The sequence below is a fragment of the Rhinolophus sinicus genome, chromosome 2 (genome assembly GCF_057876585.1).
Source record: "Rhinolophus sinicus isolate RSI-liver-muscle chromosome 2, RSI-T2T, whole genome shotgun sequence".
Classification (NCBI taxonomy): Eukaryota; Metazoa; Chordata; class Mammalia; order Chiroptera; family Rhinolophidae; genus Rhinolophus; species Rhinolophus sinicus.
In genome coordinates this window covers 15,028,583-15,041,066 of record NC_142502.1, presented here as the reverse complement: position 1 = coordinate 15,041,066, position 12,484 = coordinate 15,028,583, and the positions used below count along the sequence as shown (strand labels likewise).

General features: G+C 37.8%; 1 protein-coding gene across 1 annotated transcript in view; it reads right to left on the bottom strand.

Annotated features, from left to right (window-relative positions):
- Nucleotides 1–2,872: 2,872 nt before the first annotated feature.
- The window catches only part of LATS1 (large tumor suppressor kinase 1), a 47,988-nt gene continuing 38,376 nt past the window's right edge, over nt 2,873–12,484 (bottom strand). Inside the window, exon 8 of the mRNA XM_019746937.3 lies at nt 2,873–6,848. Coding sequence (XP_019602496.3) covers nt 6,339–6,848 — 510 coding nt within the window. The 3' untranslated portion in view covers nt 2,873–6,338. The remainder of the gene's footprint in view (nt 6,849–12,484) is intronic.

Here is a 12,484-nt window from a genome sequence, read left to right as displayed (position 1 = left end):
ATTGTATGTGTAAGCAATGGTTGTTTGGGGTTGTATATGCAGCTGAACTTAATCCCAATACTACTTTTACCCTCCAATTTACAAATGTCTCCGCTTCACACTGCCCTTTGGCTTTTGCCTCTCATCTCAATGAAAATGTTTCTTCTTTTAAGCCCAGTTCCTCCACGTGAACTTCTCAACATCTGACAGTTTGTCTGCAACCAAAGAAAATTTCGTTTTGGTTATTTCTTACAGGTTCTATTTTCCGTTGGGATTCCCTATCTTTGCATTTGTTATGAGAATCTTTTTCTTTACATCACGCATAGTTATAATATCTGTGTCTTGTAATATCTGTGTCTGCCAATTCCAGATGTGAGAAATAGGATCTTGGGGTCAACCTCCACTGATTGTACTCTCTCTTCAGACTAGGCACTATTTTTACATTTCTTTGTATGTCAGGTAATTTTTGGAGTATATCCTGGATATTGGATATGTTATATAGTCTGGATTCTGTAATACGCTGCTGGAGTTTGTTTTTTGTTAAGGCAATTAACTTGGTTTGACTCTTCCTGTTGGGCAGCACCTCATATGCTCGTTTAGTTTTCAGTCTTAGATACTTGGATTCCTCCCCCCACCGTGGTTCATGATTCAGCTAGAGATTTGAGCCTTTTTCAGGGAAGATATGAAAATGAGATACTCATCCAGTGCCACTCCGCTCTTCCAAGTTGACTTCTATCCAGAATCTGCCTGCTCTTGGCTCCACTCTAGTATCTTTAGGTAGTTGATTTTTATATTTTTTCCCAGAGTTTTATAGTTATAGCTATATATAGTTTTATAGCTATTTATAGTTTTGGGGTTTTAAAGATTTTATTGGGGAAGGGGAACAGGACTTTATTGGGGAACAGTGTGTACTTCCAGGACTTTTTCCAAGGCAAGTTGTTGTCCTTTCAATCTTAGTTGTGGAGGGCGCAGCTCAGCTCTAGGTGCAGTTGCTGTTGTTAGTTGCAGGGGGCATAGCCCACCATGCCTTGCAGGAGTTGAGGAATTGAACCAGCAACCTTGTGATTGAGAGCCCACTGGCCTATGTGGGAACCGGCAGCCTTCGGTTTTAGGAGCATGGAGCTCCAACCCAGGCCGGCCCTAGCTATATGTAGTTTATACAGCTATGTGTGATAAAGTCAATCCATGAGGAGCTTCCTCGGTCATACTAGAAGCAGAATCAAGAGTTATCTGTTAGGGTGTTATCATTTGGATGATAGTTATCATTTGGGTGATAGGTTGGATAATAAACTTGAAGGACCAGCATGAAGTCAGACTCCAGTTAGAAAGTTATTACAATAATTTGGGCAAAAGCTGATGAGGGTGTCAACCAAATCAGTAACACTGGGGATGAAAATGAATGAGAAAAATGTACAAGGTGAAATAACTGAATTTCATGATTGATTGCACAAAGTACAAAATTACCTTAAATTGTTTTGCAAATTAGATTATACACTAATACAAATTACTCTTTCAGGATATAGGTTCAGCAGCAGTAACAAATGTGTGTGTGTGTGTGTATCTCCAAATATATATATGTTTCTTTTCTCTAACATTCTGCACTTGATCAGTCCAGGCTGGACAGAGCTCCGCTTCATACAATCTTCCAGGTAACTATTCATTCTGTTGATCTACCAGCTAAGGTGTTCTCCTAGTTTTTATGGTCAACATAAAATCACCACTCTTTTCTTCTTCCCTTCTGTGGGAAGAGGGAAAGAGCAAGTGGACAGCAAGCAATATCAACTTGAAGAAGTAGAATTTACATGTCTATTCATATCCCAATGGCCAAAACCTAGTCATGTGCCCACACCTAATTATAAGGTAATACGAGTATGAGAAACATGGGCTCTAGTGGGCAGTTCAACCTTGGACAGGGATGAGGGCTCTATCAGTAAAGGGAAGAATGAGAGGATGGACGCGGGGGAACAAGAGCCGCCTTGTCATTTGTCAACTCCTCTGGGAGTTAAGCACTCATGAGAACCCCTTTTTCTACCAAATTTAACCCCTCTCCAGAGGAAACAACTCAAAGTTCCATTCAGATTCTGAATCCAGCAAAATATGCAGGATCTCTAGGTGACTCTAAGGAAGGAAAAAGGAAAAGACTGGATACTCGGGAGGACAATCACTGCCTGTGTTTCAAACAAATATGACATCCTCTCTCTACCCTCACACACATAAGCAGATACATTCTTTGGCTTTGGTATAACACGGTGTAGCCACAACATGAAGCATGCCAAACTGGGATCCCCACTGTACAAATAGCAATCATAGAAATAATGTAACTTGCATCAGCTATATAATGGCCTCATGTAGACCAAATATAATTTTACAAGGCAGTGCACACAAGAGGATAAAAGGAGACCTAAGAATCATGGTATTGCTTGAAGGGGAAAAAAACCTAACTGTTTATTTGTTTATCTGTGTAAAGTTGATTTAAGATGTAACATCAACACATATTTTATCTGGTAGGCAGTTCAGATGATAAAGGATTACAAAGGGAAATAGATGAACCAACAACTTCACATTTTAAAAATTATAAACTGGACTCAAATGATACTAAATGCAGAGTTTAATAATGAAAAAGGTTTAAATATGTGCTGATCTAAAGGAAGCCTTTAACATGAAATAGTTTTTGTACTTACGTTGGACAAAATCAAAACATTTTAGTGGGTTACACTAACTATTCAGTTTGCTTTAACCTAATTAGGCATTACCATTAGTTATATATATTTTAATTCCAAAGCATCAAATTTTTAATCCTAAATTTTCTCTGAGAATACAAAGATTAAAATAAAATTTGAATAAAAATATCAACATACTTAAGTGGCTTAAAAAGTCAGCTTTCCACACATAATTGAAAGATTCGAATTTTGCTTTTTTTATTATCCCAGCAAATGTTACACTAGATAAAATGGGAAAATACAAATAGATTCATTAAAAACACAGGTTGATTATTCATATCTACTACATTCAAAAGTACGCAAAACAATTTAGTTATATTGCAAAGCTGTAATTCCTTTTCCTAACAAAGCATTATTTTATAAAACTGTAGTGTTGTATTGACTCAATTTTAATACAAAATACTTTATATACACAATACAATATAAAAGTAAACTATGGTGTAGTGCCTTCCACAAAGGGGTCTATTAAGGCGCTTTACAAATATACCAATATGTTGACCCAAATTACTTTTTGTTTTAGATTAAAACAAACAGGCTAAATGTTTCACTTTAAATACCAAAGGGATTTTTATTTTTGTTTATTAAAGACAATTTTCTAAAGTACCTTAGGTAACAGCAGCAGCAATATCTAAAAGTCCTCCCACTGTATTCTCTAATTTCTAACATATTAAGTCAGAATAAAACATTTCCACTCACAGTTTTGCACTTTGCAACAGCAGAAGGTAATCACTTCTTTAAAAAGTCAATCTCAAAGTGACTTCTTAGTCATACATTCTATAGTTTCTATTACAAATAAGGTAGAAAAGATACAACAGGGCCTGCCTTAGGATATCACTGGACAATACATAACAGTATCTACAATAACATAATTATAGAAAACATTTCATAAATACTATTGATATGCATAAAAGGGGTAAGTATAAGAAAGACAGTAAGTTTTTCATGAGTGGGAAAATTATTTTTAAAAGAAAACATGAATAACCAAAGTTTTCACTCCATTTCAATTGAAAGCATATAGGTTTTTGTGTTCTTATCTTTTGGGGCAGGAAGCACCAGATTCTACACTGGAAGAACTGGATATAGTTTGGGAATAAAATAGCTAATAAGTATATACAAACTATTAAAACTGCAGATACTGAAGGCTTGTACACAGCTTCAGATAAACACAAAAAGCTTACAGTCAGAGGAAATTTCAAAAGGATACAAAATTTATAGTGTCTGTTACATTTGAGAAATAAGGGCAACACAGATTTTGTGGGGAGGGAAGGGGAGGAGACAGCACCTTAGTTTCCCTACAACATAAATGTAACAAAGTTGGTTTTGTACGATATTGCACCATAGTCCAGAAGTAAAATAACTAAATGGAAATTTAAATAAATCTGACTGAGAAAGCCCAAGAGCAAGTGGAATATCTTAAAAAATCTGAGTACTGACTGAGCTAAAAATTATTGAACTAATTTGTTTTGCATAGAATTTTATAGGACTAATCAAATGTTTTATGAAGTGAAGACTGCCATCTCATAGTGCATTTTCTTACAATTCTCTCATTAGAAGTCCATCAGAAATATTTACCAAGCCTGTCACAAGCCAAACATATATTTCAGTGCCCTCAAAAGGGTGTGTTTAAAATGTCTTAGTGCTGTACCAGCAAGAGAGGCATTCGTAGGGCTGTCTTATCATGTGGTACAGAACTTTTCCATCACAAATTATCAGTGTTTATACAAAATGTGCTAATCTGTGTACTAATCAGTAAATTTAAAGCAAAGGTCTTAGTTTTATATATTAGTGTTCTTATAGGACAGAGGTCCTTAACCAAGCGTTTATGATAGGTTTCAACATGTTCAGAATCCCTAAAACTGCACACATTTTATGTGTATGTGTTGGTGTCCATTTTTTCTGGCAAGAGCCCACAGATTTCATCAGATTCTCAAAAGGACCAATGACCCCCGAAGACCCACCATTACACAGTGGGTTATGCAATGGTTTATAAGCTGAGCTCTGAGAGGGCCACCTACAGAAAGGTGGAAAGTGGGAGCTAATAAGTCTTTGCCCTCCCTAATTCAACTGGAACACCTTGAGTTAATTTTACTCACATATTTGATTTCCATTAGTTTTCATATGAAGAAAGCTAAAAGTTTGAAAATCACTAAAATTATGCCTCTTATCCACATATAGTGGGGGTGCCAAAAAAATGTACACATAACTTGTATTCAACTTTTGTTATCGGTATATATTAAGTATTACAATTTTAATAGTTTTTTCCTTTCTTAAAATGTGTATACATTTTTTTGGCACCCTCTGTACTGTTTTGATAAAACTATTCCCAACTAGTGGAGCTTAAGAAAAATAAAAAACAAATTTTACTAATGAAAGAATAGAGCCCTTTCCCCTTTCTAAAAGATAGGCTATTATTAAATGTATTTTGGTATGAAACCACAAGTCTTCCTTGAAACCTAAGCCTATATAATAGGAATGATGGAAAACATATTATTTAACCGTAAATAAGTTAGGGGGATTTGAATTTTCTAAGACCACTATATAACTTTCCCTAATTACAAATGTTCACCTTAAGAGTTAAATAATAATTAACTTTTTCATCAATTAATCTGCCCATAGGTAATATATTGCCAAACAGCCAGATTTTCCTTTGCCAATAAATAATCTGTGCAGGCAGTACTGTTCTGAAAGAGGAAACCTGTAACATTATTGATGACATAATCAAAACTGTCACTATATAGAAAAAGTACTTCTCTAGTGAGTACACACAAATAATTTTTAATCAAAGTTTCACATGAAACTGAAAACAATCTCTCTGCTTAGGTTGATGGAAATCATGTTTTAAATTTCAAAGCAAAAATATGAAAAATCTCAGCTTTTAGTATAAGAAGCTTTGATTTATGGCAGCTTTGTTCCCCCTTTAAAACTGGAAGCAGCATTAAAAATACCAACATGGAAAGAAAAATGGTAGTGCTTTGCTTCTTTTAATGCCAGCAATCCTTGAGAAACAAATGCTAGAAGGTTAAATATTCCCCAGATGGAAAAAAAAGACAAACATTTCTTTCTTCTGAGGAACATTCTGTTTCAACCCTGTATTTCTTAGTTCCAAGATGTGAATTATACAGATTATCATTAGCCTAGGAACACTCACCACCATGATGGCTTAATTTCTATAGCTTATTTTGTACCAACAAACAAGGTCATGGGGAAAAAAAGAGAGCTTTGTAAATGTGGGGTATATTTCATATTTGGTTAAAGCAAGATAAAACTAAAACTGTCTTTCAAAAAAATTTCAAAAACTCTTGTCTTTTAAAATTATTTATCATATGTACAAATAGATACCAGGCTTCTCCTTTTTAAAAAAAGCACTATTTTTTTATTTTAAGTACTTTAAGTACCAAGAACTGACTAGAATATTCAGTTCATAATTTACTTTATAACAATTTTTTTCTAAGTTACTGATTTAAAAGGCTGGAATAAATTAACATTTTAAAAGGATTTACCATAATTTAGGAAAATATTGTACACAGAGCACACACACACACAGCTCTGTCACATTTGCATAATTTTACTCAAGAGTCTCAAAAACCCCTGCATTTCAGGCCTTTTTGTAAATCCTCATTGACAATTATTTCTAGTGTGTTAAACATACACTAGATCACGGTTTTTGATTTCTGAGCCTGTGTGCTGATCATCTTCATCTGACTGTTGCTCGGAGCCTTGGGAATTAATATATTCATACTCAATAGGCTTTGGATAATTATATGGGTAGCCATTGTCATCAAAAAACCTCCGAAAGGTAAATTCATAGAAAGCATGTTCAGGGTGCTTTCCATTTTTATACCATCCATTGAGAGTGTCATTTACATTTTCTTCCTCATTATCATCACTCCATAATTTATCAGGATCAACAGGATCAAAATTTGATGTATCTGTTGGATGTGTAATTTTAGGAATGTATGAAGCCGACTGTTGTCTCAGGTCACTGGAGAAATCAATTGTTTTAAAAAATGGATGAGCTTTTATTTCATCAGCACCATTCTTGCCTAAGCGATCTTCTGGTCCTCGGCAAAGTTTAATAATAAGATCAGAGGCTTCAGGACTCAGTTTAGCTTGCGGTGGAATGTGAAGAGATGTTTGCCAGTTGATAACCTTTAAAGAAGATTTTTAAAAATTAGGAAGGAAGAGACAAAAGCACAAAATTTCCTCCAAGTCTTATACCAAGATGTCTTACCGAATTACTTGTTTTTAAATAAATTGCATATTTCACCTTCCTTACCTTTAATAATGAATCATTGGTGGGAAATAACCTTTCTTCCCAGTGCTTCCTCTGTAGGCAACTTACATTAGAAGTGTGAGCTCCCCTGTTAAGCCCTCCTACCTATGGCAGAAATGGCTATCTTTACTGTGCCCCCCTGTTCTATATATTTACTTGTATCATCTAATACCTTGTGGTACCAATTTATGTCTATGTCCTTCTACTGCAGTATAAAATTCCATAAGGCTATAGGCCATTTTGTCTTTCTATTTCCCAGTACTTGGCAAATTGCCTGGCATATAATTTATGTTCAGTAAATATTTATTACAGTTTTGAATAAACCAGAATGAGGTGGGGAGGGAGATAGGATGAAAGCGAGGGAAGAAAGAGAGGGAAGGAGGGAAGAAGGGAAAGAAAGAAGGAAGGAAGGAAGGAAGGAAGGAAGGAAGGAAGGAAGGAAGGAAGGAAGGAAGGAAGGAAAGAAGGAATCAATAAATATTTGTTAAATGAATAAATGAACCCCACTCTTCCTTATTCATATACTTTGTTTCCCCGAAAATAAGACCTACCCAGACAATCAGCTCTAATGCATCTTTTGGAGCAAAAATTAATATAAGACCCGGTATTTATATCGTATCGTGTCATATCGTACCGTACCATACCATATCATATCATATCTGGTCTTATAGCAAAATAAGACCAGGTCTTATATTAATTTTTGCCCCAAAAGACGCATTAGAGCTGACTGTCCGGGTAGGTCTTATTTTCGGGGAAACACGGTAGGAGCTCATCAGCTACTGTAGAAGGAAGGAAAATAAACCTCTTTTCCTAATATCTGTTCATCTTAAAATTTTCTCCAAAGTTAGAAAAAGGAGATGCCTCAACTAATAAAATATGTCTTTGAATTCTTTTTGGAAAAAAAAAAATCACAATACATTAGTTCTTTATGCCTGCTTCCATCATCTCGTATTTCAAATATGGGAAATTAAAATATACAATTGGCTGGACAAGTTCTTCACTTTAAAGTTACATTCAGGACTTTTTTAGTTTAAGGCAAAAGTAAAATAATAAAAGACTAGGCATACCAAAAAAAGATGATTAATTCAAAGATGGGTCAATAGAAATTAATGTAAACTGAAGTACAGAGAAAAGAATGGAATAAAAAAAGAATAAAGCATAAGAGCCATGAAGAACAATATCAAATGTCTACCATATATATAAATACTAATTAGAGTCCAAGAAGGAGAGCAGGAAGCAGGCAGAAGAAATCGTTTAAGAGTAATGATAGGGAATTTTCCAAAATTGGTGAAGGTCATCAACCTACAATTCAAGAAGCTTTGTGAACTTTAATCAAGATAAAGAAAAAGAAAACTACACATGGTCACATCATGATGAAACTGCAGAAAACCAAAGTTAAAGGGGAAAAAAAATCCTAAAAGCCAGAGAGGGCTGCTCCAGTTCAGAGTAAGATGTAATAGGTATACTCCACCTGGTCTTTCCTCCTGAATACAACTACCGTGTTTCCCGAAAACAAGACCGGGGAAGTTTTGCTCCAAAAGACGCATTACGGCTTTTGTTCAGGGGACGTCATCCTGAAAAATCATGCTAGGGCTTATTTTTCAGTTAGGTCTTGTTTTCGGGGAAACACGGCATACAACCTGGACAGAATGCGTGCAGCAGCTACCTGAGGACCCTGAAGAGTAAACAGTAACAGGCAGATTGGGGAAGAAGAATTTCAAAACGAATGAAACGGTGGTGAGTTTACCCTTTTTTCCCTTCTAGAATCCCCTGGCCAAGACTCAAAGTAGCCCTGACCCTGAAGACGTATAACATAGACAGAATGAGCTCTAGGAAAAGGCCCTCTAGTTCAGGCTCAGGGAATAGGAAACTGGTTTCCTAGCCGCAACAGAGGTGCAATAAGGGCCACCTAAAACTCTGGGAGAGGGGACTCTTTCTCTTCAACTGGAGATTAAATTATACAGCTTCTGTCCCAAGAGGATAGCTTGAATCCATGTCACTTTTTTCTTTCTCTGTCCTTTCTCCACCTTGTCCTGGATGCAGGCAGTCATGAGACGTTGTGTGTGGCAGAGTAAGGTAAATAAAGCCTTACTTTCTGGTAAGAAAAGGGAAGCCTAAGGGAACTGGAAAGTATCGGGGACATGGCAGAGAAGGAGGAGCTTGGGAAACTAACCCCAACAAGTTATGTAAAAACTGCTGGGCTCACCTCCAAACTGTACCTGTACGGCTCTAATCCTAAAGAACATATCAAAGACTTTGAGAACAGAACTAAGGAAAATACCATAGTCCAGGGAGAGATCTACCTAGCAATGGCTTTGACAATGAAACTGACATTGAAATCACAAGCCACAGAAAGTGGTTGGAACTTGTGGACTGAAATCAACCAGGTTTAATGCCTGCCAAAACAATATCAATATTCTCCTTATCAATATCAAGATTTAAACAAGACTCAGAGTCTCATAATAGTCAGAATGTCCAGAACACAATCCAAAGTTACTTGGCATACATAGAACCATGAAAATGTGAACCCATTTAGGAAAAGAAAATCAACAGACATCAGTGTTGAGATTACAGATGTTAAAATGATCTGACAAAGACTTTTAAGTAGCCATTATAAAAATGCTCCAAATAGGATGAAGACAGAAAATCTCAGCAAAGAAACTGAAGATATGAAGAGATACCAAAATTACTATAAGCAAAATGAAAAACTCAATGGATGGGCTCAATAACAAATGGAGATGTCAGAGGAAAGAATTAGTGAACTTAAAAATATATTGATAGGGAATGATGTCATAGGAATGGCGGCAGCAGGGAGCACTTTTGAGTTCTCCTCCGGATCTTATCACAAATGGGACATCTATAACCCATCAAAGGACTCTGCTCATCATGCAGAACAGCTAAGAGACTCGTGCAAGGATTACTTGCAGGTGGGCAAATTGGGGGAGCAGGGAAAGAGGGAAGGGAGCAGAGTGGAGACGAGGCCCGCATCTGCGGTGGTGGAAACGCCGCCGGAGGCATCCACAGCTACAGAGAAGCAGGGGATCCCAGGACGGAACAGAGAACACAAAAGACAGTAGGTGGGCTCTTTCCCTGCGTCCCACAGCTGATCTCTCCCACAGAGGGGGCAGCATATCCAGCATTTGAGGCAATAACCTCAGCTGAGACCTCCAGCTGGGCTCTACCTCAGACAAAGGACACAAACTCCATACCTGGGCCCCTCCCCCGCTCTTCCAATCCTACCCTCCACCCTTCCAGAGATTTAAACTGGCCTCTGAACTGAGGAGTGGTGTCAGATTACAGAGGAGCCTTAGTGCTCAGGCTCTGGGAAGACCAGTGTGCTGCTCTGACCCAGGGAAGAGGCTGGGAAAGTGTGACATGTTTGGGCTGGGAGAGAGAAGACCCCTCCATCCCCAGCCCCCACCCTTTCTGGCCTGCCTAGGGCAGGGCAATTACATCGGAGGCAGATGCAGCTCTGGGCTTTCAGCAGCTCAGAAATATCCCACCCGCCACAGACAGACAGACAGACAGACACACACACACACATACACACACACACGGAAGACATGCCCTAACACTCAGGAGAACTGGACACAGGGCTGGTGGTGCTACTCTCAGCAAGCATATGTGCTGGCAAGGGCAGAAACTGCACTGACTTTGTAGAAACTACCACGCAGACCACTCAGCCCCATGCATCTAAATCTGCAGTCCCAGATCTAAATCTGGGCACCAGGTGACCGGCTCTGCCTACACAATACACAGAGGACTCTGGTACAGCAGAGGACAACCTGGAGATTACTTGCTGAGCTTAAGCGAAGACTGGCACTGCTTTTTTTTTTTTTCTGTCTTTATATTTTTGGTATCTTTGCCTGTGTTGAGTGGGGGTTGTCGGTTGTTTTTACATGTGAATATATTTGGTTTTTTCTTTGTTGTTGTTGTTGTGCTTGGTGATTTGCTTTGTTCTGAAATTGCCCTACCAGGGCCCAGCTTAAGAGGCAAAAGATTGAACACACCCAGAGGCCAACTCCAGACTAAACCAGAGTACTACCGGGTTTGACCTACAAATGACACACCCAGACAGAATTCCCTACAGGCACAGGAGCCCACAGAGGCCAAACCACATTTAAGTGGTCAACCCTCATGCAGCAGAACACCCTGCGGTGGGCAGAGCCAAGTCTCACAACTAGTCAGCCTAGGTGTTAACCCCACCTATTCACAAGCGAAAAGCAATTAAAGATCTTCTTTAACAGGACAATATACACAACACAAGAGTCACCTTTGGAGCACATGCAGAGGAGAAGAATGAAGTAGTGCAAGTCAAATACAAAGGACACATACTACATAAGATAACCCAGCAAGAACTAAGAACTCTAGGGGATCTACCTAATACATCGAAGCAAACACAGAGAGTCAGCCAGAATGGGGAAACAAAGAAACATGTCCCAAATAAAAGAACAGAAGAAACCTCCAGAAATGGAACCAAATGAAACAGAGATAACCAACCTATCAGAGACAGAGTTCAGAACACTGATAAGAATGTTTAAGGAGCTTAGAGACGACATAAAGAAGGATAGAGAAATCATAATGAACAACCAGTTGGAAATAAAGAACACAATTACTGAAATAAAGAACTCACTTGAAGGAATTACCAGCAGGTTAGATGAAGCAGAGGATCGAATCAGCGACTTAGAAGACAAGTTAGCAGAGATCACCCAAACAGAACAACAGAAAGAAAAAATTAAAAACAATGAAGATGGTTTAAGAGACCTCTGGGATAAAATCAAGTGCAACAACATGCACATCATAGGAATACCAGAAAGTGAAGAGAGGAAGCAAGGGATAGAGAACGTATTTGAAGTAATAATGTCCAAAAACTTCCCTAACCTGATGAAGGAAACCAACATACAAGCCCAGGAAGTGCAGAGAGTTCCAACCAGGATAAACCCAAACAGGTCCACACCAAGACACATTATAGTTAAAATGGCAAAGGTTAAAGACAAAGAGAGAATCCTAAAAGCAGCAAGAGAAAGACAGAGGGTTACATACAAGGGAACTCCCATAAGACTATCAAATGACTTTTCTACAGAAACATTGCAGGCCAGGAGGGAGTGGCAGGAAATACTCAAAGTGATGGAAAACAAAGGCCTACAACCTAGATTGCTTTAGACTCTTGCCTAGATTGCCTAGATTGCCAAGGCTATCATTTAAAGTTGATGGAGAGATAAAGAGCTTCCCAGAAAAGAATAAGTTAAAGGAATTTATTACCACCAAGCCAACATTGCAAGAAATACTAAAAGGACTTCTGTAAATAGAAGGAAGATGAAAACAATTTAACTACAAATTTAAAAATGGCAATAACTATGTACCTATCAATAATCACTTTAAATGTAAACGGATTAAATGCTCCATTCAAGAGACATAGCGTGGCAGAGTGGATAAGACAGCAAGACCCTTGTATATGCTGTATACAAGAGACTCACCTCAGATCAAAAGACACACACAGGCTGAAAAGTGA